Raw genomic sequence first — 19,914 nt, 5'->3', positions numbered from 1 at the left:
AACTCTAAAATAGTTAAGTTGGACAGAAACTTAAAGAGGTTTCCAAAAAAATGCATGCAACTTGACAAAGCTCACGCTGCATCCTTCATTTTCTGGGTTTAGAATTAACTCTTAGAAATACAATAATTATTTTCAGTGTGAATGTTTCCTTTGGAAATTTACAAAAGGAAAATAATGCCTAAGCTCAAGAGTGTTAGCATTCCAACACTCTCAGCAAAACTGAGGTTTCACTTTAAGGTCAGGGAAGATAATCATGACCTCTGCTGTTGTTCTGTTTTGCTGGATACACGATGAATTTTTAAAATGCTGATCAAAGGAGAGAAACTGGAATGGAAAGGAGGAGAGATTTGTTTGTATCTCTGAGAGAAAAATGTCTCCAAGGACAGAAGCTCAGGTAAACCACCACCACTTGTATTCTGAACAAATGGCAATAGTCAGCCCAGGCTCTTTAAAAAATAGCTTTACCCAAAAGTGTTTAGCAAAAAACCAGGCTGAGAAAAATACATCCCTAAAAAGGGCAACGCCCTTCTGCTGAAATCACGTACCATTTCTACAGTTGGAGTTTGCACTTTTGTTTCAAATTGACAAACGAGTTTTAAACTAGAGAAATATTTTCTTAAACAAAACACAAAGGTTGTAGCAGCCCAGAGTAATAATTCTGCAAACAAGGCTAAAAAAACCTGGTTTTAAGTTATTCAGTTGTGACCAAAACACTGTATTTTGCCTAATGATGCAGCAACAGAAAGCCATGTAATATTTCTGAATCAGTAAACCACTGATTTGGAGACATTTAGAGAAAAAAATAATACAAACTGGACTAAGTTAAACACATTTACAGGTGTTTGTTTCAAAATTCCGGAAGATGAATGAGCATTCGGGGAATAATCAATCGAATACACATTTCGATTTTCTGCATTCATCCTGTTGGGGTTTTGATACTGGACCTGATAGGAAGGAGGCTGATAAATAAGCTTCTCCTTTTCTAAACTGGTATTTTTACCAGTTTACAAAAACCATCAAACTGATACTCTATGACATCATAAAGACAAAGGCTGGAATATCTTGCCTGTCGCAATTGAGCAAGTAGTAGTTTATTGGTCAGTATGCAGAAGGCCAAGTTTAAGTATATACACAAGGAAATTTAACCACCAAATGCTGGTTTCATTCTCAAACAAACAAACAAGCAAAAAAAAAATCAGAAGAAAGAAGAGGTTACACAATAATGTAGACTATGAACACATTTCAAGGGGAAAAAAAGACTATGGTAGCCAAAAGAAGATTGTTTTTCATCATATATTCTTTTTTACATATCACTCTGATTCTCTTCTTGTTGCCTCCTACCTTTTCCCTTCAGAAGTAAACTTTTTAAGTCTTTAAGCTAAGATTTTCCTACAAGGGAAATGCTACTTGAAGGGACACTTATAATTTATTTGCATTTTTATCAGGATGTATTTCCTTAGAAGGCTGAACTAAAATGAGCCACAATCAGTCTCAAAATACGATGAGTTGTTCTATTTGAGAGGGCTCGTGGATGCTGTAACACAATCTAAGAATGAAAAATAATGGTTTGAGGAAAATATATACTGTTACCTTTTCCTAATTGTTTTACAACCACTTGACCCCAGGCATATATTGGGAAAAAAATTCTTACATAATTATGAACTACAGGGTAGGGGAAAAACAGAACACCAAACCCCACAAACCACAGATAAAACCCACAAAATTTCTTTAGACAGCTGGCAAACTTCCCTCTCCCTCCTATCCCATTTAGCAGATGTCTCTGAAGTGTCGGAATCTGGGAAAATAATACAAAATGTGCAGGGTTCTGACAGATATGGTGGCAGGTTAAACAGAAAAACCGAGACAAGTGTGGGGTTATGCACAGAGCACATGCAAACCCTTTTGCACCACTTGCTGAACCTCAGCAAAAGCCCAAACTCAGCAGACACCTTTTACTAGAAGGTTTTATTCCATTTCAGCCTTAGGACATGACAGGAGCAAAGCCCTTGCTACAGGGTGGCACAGAAGTGAAAATTCTGTGTCCAAATGGGTACAGAAACTGTCAGAGAGAGAATACCGGCTGACGTGTCACGCAATTTCTGTCTCCACTCAATATAGCAGAGAAGCACCCAATTAACCTGTATCGGATCACTGTCACAATTAGCATCCTATTTTAAGGTAGGATCTTGTGTTCTTGGCAGCTGAAATGCTCAAGGTGAAGCCCAGCTCTGAGATAAGCAACTTAATATTCCCCAAATTCTCTATTTCCTATAAGCATTGAAAGCAGTATTCAGTCATGAAAAGGTAAATGAGGGAAATCAAGAAATAATTCCCTGAGCCAGCACGCAGACACAAACACCCGGTACAGTAGAGAGTGGGGAATAGCTGTAATTATTATACAGCTGCTAAAGGGAGAAAATCAAGGGAATTTAATCAATAATTTACTGCTATGTATTTCTTCTGAACTACCTCATATCAATCAGCATCAAGGCTTAAGCAGCAGGCTCTGAACATTGGTTTTCCCAATAACATTGTTTTTTCCCCAAAAACTAATGAAAAAAGTAATAATTACGTAGTTGAGATTAGTCAAATACATAACTTATGAAATTTCAAAAACTCTTTAAAATTGTTAGATCATCTAAACAAAACCAGGAACTACTGTCTTGCTCTGAGAAAGCAAGCACCTAAAATTGCAGTTAACTACAGAAGTTTAAAGGTCACGCTGAAAATTGCCTGTTTGATCCATAAACCTTCTGTTCCTTGGCGGACAAAGACTTCTGCTGGCAATAAAAAGTGTGATTTGAGCTTCTGTCCTGGCTTTGAAATGAATAACCCCAGCCCTACCCTAACAGATTTCCCAAACAAAAAACTTTGCTGTGAAAGAGTGGATTAGCACAGATATTAACTGGCATGGATCCCAAATCCAGCCTGAAAAGTCCTGGGATTAGACTCCAACATGGTGTTTAGACAATATTTCAACTTAAGATGACCAGGATCATAAGAAACAATAAAAGAAATATGAAAAAAAGTAAAAATATGAAATTTTTTTTTCTTTTAAGTATTTCTAAAATTTACATTTATTATGTATAATTTTGGAATTTTTTCATATATTGGATACAAAGCAAGCTTTACAAAAGGATAGCTGTTACATGACAGAATGTTGTTGGGTTTGTCCAGTACACAAGTCCCACCTTTAGCTGCCAAAAGGATTTATTTTAGACTGTGTGATACAACCAGCCACAGATATTCAGCTGTACAAAATGAATTTTGAATATTGGAAGAAACAAAACAATGGGCAGGGCCAGAAATTAGAAACAGAGAGGAAATGGTTAGATTTTTTAGATCTAATAAGAAGACACGTATGAAAAGCAGCCTAAGAACTGACCAAGTTAAACAACTAGTTAGAAAAAGATAATTTGTTTCCAGATCCTGTTAAGTATTACTGCCAAACTGTCCACTGTTCTGCCAAGTAAACAGCTATTACTGAGTACTCCTTGTTAGTATGTGAAAGCAGGAGATAAAAATAATATTACAACATAAGGGCCTAAATGCCTCAGTTTTGTAGGAAAACTTCATTTATAATAAGCCTCAAGCCTTAGTTTTGCAAAAAAACTGTAAAGGCAAGTTGTACAATAAAGCACAAGAGCAAGAAAATATCCCCATAGAAAATTCAAGAGGATATTCAGAACTGTGTCTGCATCAGACCCTTGTGAAAACCCATTTGTCAAGGAGATCCCTTTATTTTATGTTGCAAAGGCTTTGAAATACAAAATAAGGAAGAAAGGGCGAGAGGTGTCTGCAAATCAGTGAAGAAATCACCACATGAATTATTTCTAGGCACCTAAAGAAAACCTGGAAAAGTCAAATGAGTTGGTAAAAGCTGTCTTCCAATTTGCTCTGGAAACAGATGTCTTCATGAAAATCTGAGAAAACAACAGCTTTTCCTTTGAAGCATCAAAACCTTCAGTTTTCCTGAAGAAATAATAACTAAGCCTTTGTAAGAGTATTTTAGGAAGATAAACAGCTAGGAGTAACATATCCTTACACCAGAACTCACCTGATATTGACAGAATTTATAGGTTTCTTTTTTTTTTTTTTTTTTAGAAAAGCAAGAATGAATCTGCTCTCAGACAACCAAATTCTCAATTCAGTTAAAAGGCATAGATTTAGCCATGGTTAGATCAAACAGCTAAGCCTGGTAAAAATCACATCCACAGACCCAGGCATCCTGCTCAGAAGCACAGGCCGCTACTTGTATTTGAGACCCTGCAAATCTAAAATATTCATGCCTCTCAGTGAAAAAAGAGCTTACATCTCCAAACCCCTGATTTTTCTCTTAGCAAAAAAATAAACAAGTTACAATTTATGTGCAGTAATCAGACTAAAAAAAAACTTATTTTCTGTCATCACAGAATTATGACAACTTCTAATTACTCATTATGAAAGATTAATAGATCAGGTTTCAATAGGTAGGTATTGGTGTATACATGAATAAACTCCTAGTGAAGCTTCAAAATGAGATTAAACAAGATTACAGCTACATCAGAAAAAGCCTTCAAAATCAGAGGGAATAAAGAGGTGTCACAGTACTTGAAATCCTAATGTCTGGCCCGGTCTAGGTTGGCCTGGAGATGTCTGCAACTCTTTTCAGTTTCCTTCTGAATTCCAATTCTTTGTCAGCCTAGCAAATGGTCTCAAAAATAGCAGTTTCATTTAGGCTATTGAGAATGTTCTTTCTCTATTGCTTCTACCACCTAGTGTGTGTGAACAACAGGATTCCCTCTTGATATATTTCCCCACTCCAAATTAGTTTATGAAATGAGAAGCTCTATAGCAGATCATCAAATGGGGCTGCTTTGCCAACCACGGATTGCTCTTGCCTTCACTTCATCCAGAGGGAACACTTGAGCATCACAGTTCACAGAAACCACTTCAGAAATCTGCTTTTGTGCATAAAGGACAAAGCCCAGATCAGGGACTACAGCTCTGCTTCCAAGCACAGCTCCAAACTGGATTTACAACTGCTCCCCGCACACGGTAACAGCCTGTGTGCAGATCTGCACGCACAAAGAAGCTTCCTCATGTCTTCCACTCATTTCTGACACTTGCTAATTCTTGTGCAAAGATAATCAAGCAGTATCAACAGAAAGCCCAAAGTAATCACTTTGTCTTTCAGCGGGGTTTAAATTAGACTCAGCATCATGTTGTCAAGAGTTACGCCTAATAGTTGAGAGGCAACCTGCCTTCCAACATGCTCCAAGAACAGCACTCTGGAGCAGAACACAGGGCTTGAATTGGCTGCATTTGTCTATTTTTGTGCAGAAAATCGACTACAAATGTGACACTGAGACTTCCCAGCAGTGACTGGGTGTATTCAGAAAACGCACACACACACTTTTTGTCTGTCTCTCTCAGCCCATCACATACAGGCAACCACAAACATCCACAATTTGTCAGTTAAATGAGGAGATTACTCCTAAGCACATCCTAATACTTCCTTTAGTGGAGTGGCATTTTAGGGAACACTGAGCAATTCTTCTCTTCCAGCATGCCAAAAAATCAAAATGCATTCCTTCAATTTCCCCCCCTTGAATGCTGCACTTGGACTGCCTTAACCAAGAACAGACCCAAGAGAACCTGACTCCAGCATTTAACCCAACATGTCACATACTTACATCTGGCATTTCTGTAGAGCAAGAAAGGGTCCTGGAGCTGGAAATCGAGGTCCTTAGTGATAGGTTCCGTCCGATTTTCCATGCTCAGCCTGTTCATAATTGTGAAACCGTGCCTTGGAGAGGCCGATCTGAAAAGGAACGAGTAGAAATCCCATCAAGCCGAGGAAAAAGGAAATCACAAGAATTTCTTTGTGGCGTAGTGCTCCGAATTCATTACTTATTTACTTCTAAGAGGCACTACGAAAATCTAATTTTGTTGCCAAGGAAATAATTAAGCAGCAATTAAAACGAGTCAGAGCTGGCCAGGTTCTCAGCACTCAGGTTAACAAATGCAGATACTAACAGTCATCAAAGAGAGGATTTTCTGTGCCACCTAAAACGTAAGGATAAAAGTCACCATGTGAGAAACTGAAACAGGTTGTCCCAGAGCAGCTGTGAATCCTCCCCCATCCCTGAAAGGTCCCTGATAAATTATGAACCTAAACCATGCTAGGACTCTAAATCATTATGCTCACTCATGGAGATGACACTTCGAGTCACTTAGGTAAAACTGTTCAACCTGTCATGATCCTGACAGGAGACACTCCTCCCAAACCAAGTTTGGCAATAAAGGAAAAGATGATGGCTGAACATCTGGGAAAAGTGCCACCTCTGCTTTATTGCTGGTGTGTGGATTTCTTTATGAAACCGAAACACGGGAACCTGCATTATAGGATTGGAGTCAACAAAAAAACCCAAAACAAACAAAAGGGAAATCCTTGACAAGAATCCTTGTTTGCAAGGGTCCTAAATACCTAAAGCAAACAAACAGTCTACTTCCACTGGTGTGCACCCAGCTGGAAGTCTGATGTTTTGACTGTTCCTCGAATCCTCAAAGATGAGCTGGGCAGTAAGCTCAAAACGGTAACATCATTTTACTTTGTGACAGAGGTAATGAGAAGAAGCCAAGGCAGCACCAGTGGTCTCCAAACTGCCTGCTGGCAATGCCTTTTCCACAGGAATTCATAAATTTGTTTGAAGTCACAGAAAATGAACGTTCAAGCTGATGATGAGGGCAATGCATGATGTTGCAGTTCACAGCCTGTTCCATACTGCTGCCTAAAGTGCAGCCGGGCAGCAACCTGTGCCCTAAATGGAAACTTCCCCAGGCAACAAAAGCAACAGTGAAAGATAACAAATACCAGAAGGACCAGGTTTTAAGTTGTCAGTTCCTGAGGTCTGAAACCAACATACCAGGAAATAATGCTTCTGTTTTGCAGCACACGAGTCACCACATCCACCTAGAGCCAGCACAACAAAGGGCAGCTGCTTGCCTCTCGTGGAGGCAATTTCACAGCATCTGATCTCCACTTTCCTGAGAGCAGCTTAGAAAAATGACTCATGACCATTGCCACTGCTGGTGCAGGAGAGCTGCAAGGACTGAAACCTGCATTCCCACTTCCCAAAAAGCTTACAGACTCTTGGGCTCTCACACTTCTCAAAACCATCTCTTGCTTTCTCAGTTCTCCTACCAGATCCTCTTTGATATAAAAGCTGAAAAAGTAACTTTCTGCTTTGGTGTTGCACCTCAGCAGCTACTGCAAGACCTGCTGACTGGGTAAATTTCTGATTTTAACAGCAGTCACAGAGGAATGGGGCAACAACATGGAAACTCCAGCACAGGGCAGGCTTCCCAACAGAACAAACACGTGCTGGAACATACGGTGCAAAAAAATGATGCTCTGAAAGCCACAACCAGAGCTCCTGCTAAAAGAAAGCATTAAAAGCATCCAAAATGTTGGATGAAATATGCATGAAAAATGAACAGACACAAGTAGTATGAAAGTTCCTTAAGTAGGAGACACAATATTCCAAAAGCTCTGCCATTCCCTTCCTTTAAGCAGTATCATTATTTATTTCACTCTTTTTTTGTTCAGACACTTTTAAATTGCAAATCCTATTTAAACCAACACAAAAGATTTCTACAGTTTACCCATACTGAAATTTAAATCACATTTGGAAGTCTTATCAACATACAAGGTCATATCTCCTTCAGAGTGTTTTCTTTCCCACATTTGCTTGTGGCAGTTTCGGTTTCTTTTTGCCCTTGGACAAAGGGGAGCCTTTTATTTCATTCAACCGTGCTCCATCCCAGCCAGCTTTTCCATATCCACAGATTTCACCTGTGCATGTCAAAATGCAGTGTCCTCACCTTGTGTAAACAAACAGCGTTCCCTCCACATCCGTCTTCTCCTGAAGGAAAGGAACATTAAGAAAGTTGAAAACAGGGCAGCGTTTTGCCCACCATCAGTGAGGTCCCTTTTCTCTGCTTTACCAGCACCATCAGCTACACCCCTCCCATCCAAGGCAGGAAAAAAATAACTAAACCCAATTTCATGGGCTGGTGCTGAGAGGCTGGAGCAAGCACAGGGTTTGAGGTAAGGTAAGAAAATGCTGCAGGCACACCACCAGGACATTCAACACTGCACTGGGTTAATTCTAGGCTACACCTGAGCACAACACACAGGCACGAGGCAGAGAGAGGACCTGCCCTCAGCAGTGATGTTTGGCACAGAAATGGGGGAAAACGACACAAAAAGCAGATTGGGCAGGTTCTTCTAACACAGGCCCTGAGCCTTGCTGTTACAGCAAGCCAAGAACCACCTGCCAAGAGCCTGAACGTTCTATTACCTATAGTTTCCCCAAGGTAATTACATTTGTACATCTTACAACAATGCTTTTAGCACAGGTAACTGCACCACTCTTTTGCACATGTTTGGGTTCTGTTATAGGTGCTGGAAGGGCAGAGGAGCGCCTGAGGCCTGGGTTAAACCCCAGCCCTGGATAAACCCCAGTCTTCCATAGCCTTGGGATAAAAACCAGACCTGGGTTAAACCCCAGTCTTCCATGGCCTTGGGATAAAAACCAGACCTGGGTTAAACTCCAGCCTCCACAGCCCTAGACCAAACCCCAGCCTACGCTACCCCAGATTGAACCCCAGCCTCCCACGGCACGAGGTTAAACCCTTTTCTCCCAGCCTCCAGCACCGGTGGTGGGACTCCTCCACCATGCAGCCTCCCAAAGCTCCACTCCCAGCGCTCCCCAGCGTGCCAAGGGCGGCTGTTCGGGGCACACCGGGAACACGTTTAGGGACACGTTTAGGGGACATGTTTAGGGGACATGTTTGGGGACGCGTTTGGGGACACGTTTGGGGCACACCGAGGACACGTTCAGGGGATGCTTTTAGCAGACACATTTTGGGGAGGCGTTTTGGGGACGCATTTTGGGGACGCGTTTGGGGCACACCGAGGACACGTTCAGGGGATGCATTTAGCAGACACATTTTGGGGACGCATTTTGGGGACACGTTTGGGGCACACCAAGGACACATTTAGCAGACACATTTAGCAGACACGTTTTGGGGATGCGTTTGGGGCACACCGAGGACACGTTCAGGGGACACATTTAGCAGACACGTTTTGGGGACACATTTGGGGCACACCGAGGACACATTTAGGGGACGCATTTAGCAGACAAGTTTAGCAGACACATTTTGGGGACACGTTTGGGGCACACTGAGGACACATTTAGGGGACACGTTTAGCAGACACGTTTTGGGGACGCGTTTGGGGCACACCAAGGACACATTTAGGGGACGCATTTAGCAGACACGTTTGGCAGACACGTTTTGGGGACGCATTTGGGGCACACCGAGGACACATTTAGGGGACGCATTTAGCAGACGCGTTTTGGGGACGCGTTTGTGGACGCCGGCAGGCCCCGCCCTCTCCCCCACCCTCACACCTCACGGTGGGCGGGGCGTGGCCGAGGGAGGCGTGGCGCTCCGCGGGGAGGCCCCGCCCCCCGGGGCGCGCGGTGGGCGGGGCGGGGCGGGGCGGGGCGCGCGCACGTACCCACTGGCTGGCGCGGTGGCCGAAGGTGTAGAGCGCCACCTGGCTGGCCACGTCCACGATGCCGCTGATGTAGGGGTCGTGCTGCCGCAGCGCCGCCAGGCTGATGTCCAGCCCCCGGCCCAGCGCCGCCGCCATCTTGCGCCCGCCGCGCAGCCCCCGCCAATCCACCGCCGAGCCGCGCCGCCCCGCGAGCAGCCGCCGCAATCGAGCGCCGAGCGCCGGCCGCCCGGGATGGGGCGGGCCTGCCGCGGCAGGGACGGAGTGACGCCGGGTCGCTTGGTGTGTCCACAGCAGCGCACAGGGTCACCTGGAGCGTCCACAACAGCACCCAGGGTCACCTAGAGCGTCCACAGCAGCACCCAGGGTCACCTAGAGTGTCCACAGCAGCGCACAGGGTCACCTAGAGTGTCCACAGCAGCGCACAGGGTCACCTGGAGTGTCCACAGCAGCACACAGGGTCACCTGGAGTGTCCACAGCAGCACCTAGGGTCACCTGGAGTGTCCACAGCAGCTCACAGGGTCACTTGGAGTGTCCACAGCAGCACCCAGGGTCACCTGGAGTGTCCACAGCAGCGCACAGGGTCACTTGGAATGTCCACCGCAGCTCACAGGGTCACCTGGAGCGTCCACAGCAGCTCACAGGGTCACCTGGAGTGTCCACAGCAGCACCCAGGGTCACCTGGAGTGTCCACAGCAGCTCACAGGGTCACCTGGAGCGTCCACAGCAGCACCTAGGGTCACCTAGAGTGTCCACAGCAGCACACAGGGTCACCTGGAGTGTCCACAGCAGCACCTAGGGTCACCTGGAGTGTCCACAGCAGCTCACAGGGTCACCTGGAGTGTCCACAGCAGCACCTAGGGTCACCTGGAGTGTCCACAGCAGCTCACAGGGTCACCTAGAGTGTCCACAGCAGCACACAGGGTCACCTAGAGTGTCCACAACAGCACCCAGGGTCACCTAGAGTGTCCACAGCAGCACCTAGGGTCACCTAGAGTGTCCACAGCAGCACCCAGGGTCACCTAGAGTGTCCACAGCAGCTCACAGGGTCACTTGGAGTGTCCACAGCAGCACCCAGGGTCACCTAGAGTGTCCACAGCAGCGCACAGGGTCACTTGGAGTGTCCACAGCAGCACCCAGGGTCACCTGGAGCGTCCACAGCAGCTCACAGGGTCACTTGGAGTGTCCACAGCAGCGCACAGGGTCACCTGGAGTGTCCACAGCAGCTCACAGGGTCACTTGGAGTGTCCACAACAGCGCACGGGGTCACCTGGAGTGTCCACAGCAGCCCGGGCACACGCCATTCCACGTCCCATTCCACGCACCATCCCACACATCTCACCCAGTGAGCCCCGCTGAGCCTCAGCTCCTCGCTGTCCTGGGAGCACCGTGCTGCTGCTGCTGCTGCTGGCTGGCCTCATCCCTTAGGAGCTGCCCCTGTTTGGTGCAGCTTTAGGTCTCTCTAGGAAAGAGAAAGCTAAGGGGGATCTCATCAGTACGTGTAAATATCGCCAAGGGGAAAGTGCCAGGCTGCAGTGGTGCCCAGCGACAGGATGAGGAGTGGTGGCACAAGCTAAAACACCAGGAGTTCCACCTCAGCATGTGGAGGAACTTTACACTGAGGGTGGCAGGGCACTGGAACAGCTGCCCAAGGTGGCTGTGGAGTCTCCCAGGGGAAACAAATATATATCATGTGGATATATATACACACAAATATATATCAATATATATATATGCACACAGATTTATATATATACGCACACACACACACACACACAAATATATATATGTGTGCTTTTATGTGAGACAAGCAGCTGAAACCTAAACAAGCATACTATAATATGCATATGTTATATGTTATACAAACAGCGAGCAACAGATGGACAAGACCAAGGCATCAGTTGCCACGTTTTCCCGTCAGACGCACATATTTATCATTAATCTATTGGTACTGACAGTTTACAGCAAATACAAGAGCTTTATGAGGCGTGCAGATAAGCTCAGTACATACTTACGTGGAAAAGATTTGCTTAACCATCCTGCCTGAACCCTTGCAAGAGCAAATTGTTTTTACTTCATCACCTCAGACTGATGCAGCCATTCTGGAGGCAGTGCCCTCTTCCCTGTACGGGAGCAGAAGGGGGATATATTTACTTCCAGAGAACAGGGTGCCCTGGAAGAACCAAGGTGGCGGTAGTGGATGCTGGCTTAATGCTTTGCAATATTCCTGCCACAACATTTTCAAAAGGACACTAGCTGGACAGAGGGGATGAGGCCTGCTGTTGTGTTTTCTTCCCTTCTTCTCGCTCCAGGCCAGATGGAGCCTGTGGGATGGAGTGAGCAGTAGCATCTGTTCCAAGAGCACAGGGGCAAGCCTAGGTAAAAGACTCCCATCTTTTAAAGTGAGGACAGGAGAGAACTGAGAGATGGCAAGCTGGGAATTCATGGAATTAAGTGTACGGGTCAGTGAGTCTTGAGTGGAGTTAGGAGTGGCCACGTTGTCAAAGAGGACAGAAGGAAAGGCTGTTTTTTGGGACTCAGAAGAGACTCTACAGGTTTTATTGTGTCCCAGAGGGCCACCAAAGATTGCATCAGTAAGAATAAGGACCCACAGCTTGCTCTGCGAGCATCTATTAGGAGAGGAAACATCTGAACATACTCTGGTTATCATCTGTCTCACTCTCATTTCCTCCTTGTATAAAGCCACCTTGTTTCATTGGGGGCTGTGATGAAATACAGCTTTAGAGTTTAGAATTCTCTAAGTGTTTTCTGTGGTAGGAAAATGGCTCTAAGCAGTTCCACTGCAAAGCTCTGGCTGACCTACAGATCCTGGAACAGCAAGGAAGGTACATGAGCTTGTGTTGGACAAGGAAAACTGCTGTCCTTGGTCTGGACATGACCAGAGTAGAAAGGCAAAAAAAAAAAAGTAAAATGTAGTAAGTGGGAAAGATAAGTCAGCTGTTGCTTGAATAGTTAACAGATGCACATTAGTTTCTTTTTGCTGATTAAATATTTCACAATTCACAGTTTCCAGGCACCCTTAAAGCACGTTCCTCCTCATGTGCTGGGGCTTCTCTTTACCATCATCTTCAATTCTTTGGCAATTTTCCTGCTTACACAAAGTCCAGATTTGTTGCCAAGGCTTAGAAATGTGAAACTCTTGGACTCCCACTCCCTGACTTTTCCTTTACACATGCTTTTCCTGCCTCCAACAATAATACTTTAAAAAAGGTGCCCTGCTTTTTTAATAATTATTATTATTTTTTTTCCCTTCAAATCTCTTGAAGCAGACCTGTCAGATATTTTGGCCGTGTGTTTCTGTTTGTAGCTGCTTTTTATCCTCCATCCCAGGTCCCTGTGCCCCTTTCTCACACAGCTGGATGGACAGTTCCCTAACATTGTGTTTTGTGCCAGCAAACCTGCCAAGCTTCTGATCAGGACTTTTTCTATTTTCTGTTACACTCTGAGGTACCTTCAGTGGGTTCCAGCTGTTTTCCTGCATAAGTGGAATGTAACTGCTCCTGCCATTTAGCCTGAAGTAAATATACTTAATAAAGCCATTAGTTCTGCCCTGCTTTATGGGATCACTTGATAGCAGACTAAAAATTTTCCAGTGAAACAAGACGCTGTTAAGAAGAGAAACACTGCGTCTAAAAACTTAAAGCTGTTTTAGCAAAAATATCGCTGCTTAAAAACATTGATTCTTTAAACTATGGTTCTTTTTCTCACAGTCAGTAATCCTGTAGTTCATGATAACTGTAAAATCGAGCCTGAATGATTTTGCCGTAGTTTTGTTTATGAAACAAAGTAATTTTCTAGCTTTCAAAATGTCATAATTTCACAAAGTATATAATTAGAATGTCACATTTTTTGTGTTCTACCTACTTGGATACTGTTTTGTTAAAAGAACCCAAACCTCATCTTGGTTTTGACGTGGCATGAAAAGGATTTTGTGCAGGTAATATTCAGGTCAATTTAAGGCAAAACCCGTGCAGCGTGACATTTTGAAGGTCTTCTTTAATAAAAAAATGTGGAGATGGTTAGGCCAAACCTTTTCACGAGGGTTGTTCAAGCAGATATTAAACCTTCCCAGTCAAGAATCTGTGACACTTTTAAAGATTCAGGCACACTCCCTGCAGCAAATTGTTGGCCCCGAGCGTGTGATTTTCTGTGGGTTTATTTGGGGGCAGTGCTGAGCACGTGCAAGCCCTGCCCCAGGTCCCTATCCTGCCCTTCTGGCACCTTGGTTCTGGCCTTGAGACATAAACCTTAGAGAATTAAGGATTTTTAGGGGGGTTAAGATTTTAGTTAGAGATAAGCTTTGCCGAAATTAACTAAAGTAGATAGGTAGGCTTTGCTGAAATTAAAAGTCAGTAATTAACTAAGAGAAATTGGGTTTGGGATCACTCTTCCATATTAGAATAACTGATTACTTGTCAACTTTATTTGGTTAGCTGTGTTTATAATGAAGAATATAGAAATCGATGAATAGCTTTTAGGAACATAAGACAATTGTTGGCCTCCTCTGCCCAGAAACCCAATGAACAGTCACGAAGACAGGAAATAGGAATCCTACCAAGGGTTCATTTATCACATTTGCATTGAAAAGGTAGAAAGGTCAGAACGAGGAAGACGTCTTTACTTCCTCATTTTGGGGACCCCTCCCCATGAAAAGGACCACCGACCCCTTTCAAAGAACAAACTACGCATGCTTGATAGCTTTAGAGCTAATTACCATAGGAAGTGGGGGAATGGGATGTACTAGGGTTATGAATGTGCATTTGTGTTCTGGGTATTCAACACTTTTGTAAATAAAAGGACTCTGAGATCACGTGTAAACTGCGGTGTGTATTTGGGAGCTATCCCGCACGCTGTCCAGTGCCGTAATAAACCTACACTTTCTAACTTTAAACTGTTAGAGAGTTTTTGTCCGTCACACTTGGGTACCAGTACCCGTATTTTCTTTAATAAGTCAGCCTGGCACAGGTGTGTGCGTGGCCTCGGCGTGAAGCAGACAGATGGGGGAAGTGAACTGTGTGAGAAACAAGTGTTCACAGCCCTGCCGAGCTCACAGCCTCCCCTGGCTGCCTGCCTCCCTGCCCACGCTCGCTCCTTCCTCTGAGCTGCACCTTCTTCTGGCAAACAGCAGAAACCCCTCGAGCCAGCGGAGCGCTGAGCTCCTCGTGCCCCTCGCTTCCTCTCCTCCAGCCCCTTTGGAGCCGTCATTGCGTGGTGGTTGCCTTTTCCTTTTTATCCCTTCCCAAAGGCTGCCGCGGCTTTCTTCTCGCTCTGGCTGGTGGCACCGCTGCTGCCCCTGCTAGAGGAGAGGCTGCTGAGGCAGCGCTCCTGAGTTCCTCTTGCTCATCCAGAAAATTCCAGGCACAGAAAATTCTCGGAGCCTCGTGCACGCAGGCCCCAGTGCAGCAGGGAATACAGGGTTCAGCCTCAGACCTTGGAAAAGGCTTCCAAATTCAGAGATCATAAGGGTGAAAATGAATCAAAATCAAAATTAGTCAGATTTAGAGGTCAGTAAGAATGGGAGTTTGTAGGTTAAGCAGAGACATATTGAGCTAGGTAGTGGGAAGTGTTAGAGTCTAAAGTTTAAGATATAGAAGTAGTTATAAAGGTAGTAAGAAGATTTAAGGTGTAAGTTTGTGTGTCATTAGGTGTTTAGTCAAGACCATCCACACTGCAGCAGAGATGTATAAAACAAATTAGTTAGGGATTGGTGTGAAAGTAAAAACGTGCTTTGTGGCAGTAGTTTATTGGCCAATTAACCTTTAAAAGACCTTGAAACCTGTGACCTTGTAAGCACTGACCACGAACTCCTGGTGTGTGCAGTGAAGATGTTCTCACCCTTCATAAGACTGTAGAAGACCAATAAACCATGCTTTAAGACCTCTCCCGGTTGTCCCATCTCTCTAAATATCCCGAAAATCCAGGGCCACTTGGATGCATTTGTGTGGTGCCTTCCAGCATGCTGCTTTCCTGGGAGCAGCAGGTTGCTCTGGTGGAGCCAGAACCTTCCAGCAAGGATGGATTGATTGATTATCCATGCTCCACATCTTGCTGGACATGTTCAGTGCTGCAGCGTGGTGGCTCTCCCTCTGCGGAGCCAGTGCCCTGGGCTTTGTGCTGGAGTCTGCCTGCATCCCTTCCCTGGCACAAATAATTTGGAATATGTGGTCTTTTCAGCCCACATTTATTAAGGCTCTCAGTAGCTTTGCTCTGGAATACTTTCCTCATGCTCGGAAGTTGAAATTCTCAGCCGTGCTCTGAGACCCCTTCTTAACTCCGGTCCTAAAGGTTGAAACAATTTTAGTCTTTCTGTTAGTAATTTATTGCTTGCTGAAGGTTCCTTTGTGAGTGTAGGGTCAGACCCTTACAGTTTCATCTGCTGCCGTTATTAAAATACTCTCTCTCTGCAGTAAAACTAAATCTGGCTGCTTTCCTTCCAATCCGGAGCAGCTCCCCCGTTCCCCCAGATAAAGCCCAGCACACTGGGCCCTGAGCAGGCACGTGTCTGTCTGCAGTGTGGCTCCCTGGTGAAGTTTATGACACTGTTTGGGGGTTCTCTGCAGTGTTAGTCCACGCAGGAACGGGGTAGTGTTCTTTGGCACTGTTGGCTTTGGAATTCTGATATTACACATGCTGTGTACGAAATAATTAACTATAATTTACTATGATTTTCAGCTGAGGGTTGCATTTTTCCTTCGTGTAAGAGCTTGGGTTTTTTTCAAAGGACTTTTTTTTTTTTTTTTTTTTAAATCTTTGACTGACTTACTATCATAATCACTTAGCAAAATATAACTCATCTTCTTTTGATACGTATTTATTTGAAGGTACTGCCAGTACCTTCTGCCAGCGGCTTAGCTTGAGGAGGGCTAGGGGAGAGGTACCCACTATCATCAGTAGAGCTACGTTTTTTTCCTTTCTAACTTCCTATGTACATATAATTGTGAAGAATTCTTTTTGATTTTCCTTCAGTCACTTTTCAGGGGGCATAATCTGAGCTGCAAAACCAAATTTAACACTTATTTCAGGAGGAGGAAGGTAGAGTCTATACCAATATATTTGCATTGAGTACTACTGTTATTCGGGAAAAGAAAAAACCTTATTGTGTACATTTAATCAGTAAAAAAATGTTATTTTTATCAGTGTTAGGTTTTCAATGTTTTAAGTGACTATATGATTTTATTGTCTTGTCTTTAGATAAGCAGAAATGAGAATATGATAAACCTAAAGAAGATGTGTGGAATATTTTGTGTGTGGAATATTTCTCCTGGTTGTGTTGCCTTTATCCCCCAAATTTGCCTGACTCCCATAGCTATACATTTGTGAGTATGGCTCTGTCAAATCTCTTAATAAAATTCTGGATTTCATCCTCCAGTCTCTCTCTAATGCTGATAATATCCCAAATATATATTGTTGATTTCCCTGCTACAGCAAAGAAAAAATACTGTCAAAACTTACAGACGGCTTTTTCCTCCTTCTTTATTTATTTAATGTGGCAGAATTCACTAACTGCAGTAACATTTCTCATAAGGTTTAACTTTGCAAACTCCTTTACTTCCACCCCCATGCTACTTTAATTACAGTTAAAATTTAACACTCGATTTTATCCCGAGGAGGCAACCATTTGGAGCCAGGATGCGGTTTTCTTTCTGCGATTTTGTTGCCACAACCGTCTGTGCTAAAGTTCAATAAAATATTAACGATAGCCATTACCTATTTCTGTCCTGATAAACTGACAGAAACTCTTTTGAGCCATCAGCTTCATTCTTTGCTCGGTTGATTGGTGAGGCAAGCCACCAAAATATTGAGGAGGATCAGGCAGTCCTGCTATTTCCCAGAGGTTAATAAGGTACAGCAGCAATTATATCTTCCCTCAGATAATACCTTTCCAACCCCATCTCTCTGGTAATCACCATTTCATTTGGCAGAATCGAACACCTGTTGCTCTAAAAGAGGTGTTTTCCAACCAGTTATGGAGAAGATGCCCCTATTTAATTAATTCCTAGTATGGAAAGTTTCGTGAGATAATTACATTGTCAGGACCTTATTTTTATGCCTCACCTGGCAGAGCGGCTCTTGTCCTGTGAAGGGAATGGAGTCATCACGAGCCACTGTTGCTGCTGCAGAGAAATCCACAGTGCTGGGAGCTCTGCCTGTGGTGCTAAAATATCTTTTTACGAGTTCTGAACATTCCCATCAGCTTTTGTTTGAGCCAGCTGGGGAAGTAGAAGGAGAAAGTCTGAATAACTTCCTTCTTTTAGCTGTTACGGCGTTATTTTATTAAGAGAATTTGCATTATTTCCTTCTCAACTGGCAGAAGCATCCTCTTGGGTTTTGTTGTCGTGTTTGTTTTTTAAATGAAGAATGTTGGTGTTTGCTAAAGACTGACACAGCATTTCACAGCTTTAGATATAAGTGGATGAAGAGTGTTGCAACAACACTGAATTGCAGAGAGCAGATAAATACCAGGAAGGATCCCTAAAGTTAAAGAAACCAAGCAAATAAAGTGACGCTTCTGTCTTAAATATTCCCCCAATGCTTTTGTATTTTTGATAGCTGCCCGTGGTTATTGCTGTGGGGAAATTCTTGTGCTGCTAATGGATATTTCAGCTCTGCTCCTCCAGGTGGGCAGAGCTCCTGAAGGCTCTGACAAATACACCTTCTGTAGTTAAAGTTAGCCTTAAAAGCTATTTAAGTGTCTTTTAATGTAAGATCACCTTATAATAGGGTGATTTTGGCACAAAACCTTAGGTGATAGTTTTTATTTGTTACTGCCTTTATTTGGTTAGAAAATACGAAGAAAATATTTGTTTTAAAGTAAGCTTCCTTTCAAACTGAAAATTGACTTTTTTTTCTCCTTTTGTTATGCAGCCTGTTGCAACAAGGATCCACAATTACCTCTATGTTTCAAATGCAATTACTTGCAGCTTCCAGAAGAGTAAAAATATTCCACGTTTATTTCAAACCTCCATTTTGGTCATGATTTGTGTTGTTTTAGGGTTTGTGGGTATGAGAAGAAAGGCCTGGGTAGAAAAAGGAGTTCAGATTTGTGTAACTGAACCAGAAAACAAAACTTGGTAGCATTTGAAGTGTTGCCCTTGGAAACAATACATGCAGCCTATGCCTGGTTTGTGTAAGGGTTGGATTTAGGCAAAGGCACCTTCCATCAGGCAGCCAGTACAAGATTTAAGCGCTTTTGAATGAGATTTTGAAGTGGAAACTAAAGGTATTAGCACCACAAACCTCCGGTGAGTGCCTGAGTCTGGGTTTATTACAGTTGTGTGAATTTGTTTCCCTCGGTGGATTCTGAGAGCTGCCAAGGCATTTGGCTGTCCCCCTCTTACAATCTGATTTTGTCATTTTCTGGTGGTGCTGTGCTGCTTCTTCTGTCAGATTAAATTTACAGGCATATTACCTCCCCTGACAGAAACATGAACTGCTTGGATTTTTCAAAGGAAAGCTTCCATAAGGAGTAACAGGACAGGGTTTCTTATTTTTCTTCTTTCCCCCCCCCCCCCCTCATCTTTCATGCCGGTTTGTCCAAATCTGTTAATTTTATTATCATCCTAAATTAATAGGATTAATATTGAGCTGAGCTTGCTTTCTTATCTACAATGAAACTGCTGTGTCATCGCAGCCCTAGTAAACCCACCAAGTTTAAAACTAAATCAGGTTCTGGACATTTTTCTTGGGGCTTTTTGTTATTTACTTTTGGCTTGCTACTGGGCTTTGGGGAAGGGCCCTTCTGCAGCTGTTTTACACGGCTTCTGCGGGAGTTCCGTGGTGATGGGGCCAGCTCTCAGAGCATCTCAGGGTGCTCTCAGACCTGCAGGATTCAGGTTGGAAGGGGCACCCGGGGGTGGTGTTCAACACGATCGCGAAGGGGAGGCGAGGATCGGAGCGTTGTGTCGGTGTTGGTGCGGTACAGAACCATCTGGAGCGGGCACAGGGAGGCACGGAGCGCAGCTGGTGTCCCGAGGGGATGGCAGGACCAGGAGTGGGATGGACGGCAGGAGCAAGGCTTGCCGTGCTGGAGGGGAAGGCAGCGCTGGCCTGCGGGCAGAACTCAGGGAGGATTGCCACCAGAAGGGGACACCTGCTAGGGGACGGAATGAAATGGGGAGGACAGGGTTGTGTGGGTCTGGAGGCAGGAAAACTCGGCTAGATTGTGGAGCTGGAAATAGAGTAAGAGGAGCGTTTTGATGGAAGGGAATGCTGGGCACAAGGATGGGTAAGCGGTGCGCTGTCATTGCCGCTGTCCTCCTGCCACGACCATTTCTGAGGTCACTTTAATTGCTGGTTGTGATGTGACCTAGCTGGAAGTGGCTGCTGC

At 44.2% G+C, this 19,914-nt stretch overlaps 2 protein-coding genes across 3 annotated transcripts in view; one reads left to right on the top strand and one right to left on the bottom strand.

Annotated features, from left to right (window-relative positions):
* DCP1B (decapping mRNA 1B) overlaps window positions 1-9,703 on the bottom strand; it is a 40,559-nt gene extending 30,856 nt beyond the window's left edge. For both annotated transcript variants that reach the window (XM_040062229.1, XM_058420139.1), the window contains exons 1-3: window positions 9,569-9,703; window positions 7,867-7,907; window positions 5,676-5,803 (exon numbers count right to left, since the gene is read on the bottom strand). In XM_040062229.1, the coding sequence (XP_039918163.1) occupies window positions 5,676-5,803; window positions 7,867-7,907; window positions 9,569-9,703 (304 nt within the window). The remainder of the gene's footprint in view (window positions 1-5,675; window positions 5,804-7,866; window positions 7,908-9,568) is intronic.
* Window positions 1-19,914, top strand: part of CACNA1C (calcium voltage-gated channel subunit alpha1 C) — a 463,700-nt gene that overhangs the window by 2,711 nt on the left and 441,075 nt on the right. The window lies entirely within an intron of this gene.

The sequence above is a fragment of the Hirundo rustica genome, chromosome 4 (genome assembly GCF_015227805.2).
Source record: "Hirundo rustica isolate bHirRus1 chromosome 4, bHirRus1.pri.v3, whole genome shotgun sequence".
Taxonomy (NCBI): Eukaryota; Metazoa; Chordata; class Aves; order Passeriformes; family Hirundinidae; genus Hirundo; species Hirundo rustica.
This window is presented reverse-complemented; position numbering and strand designations above follow the sequence as displayed.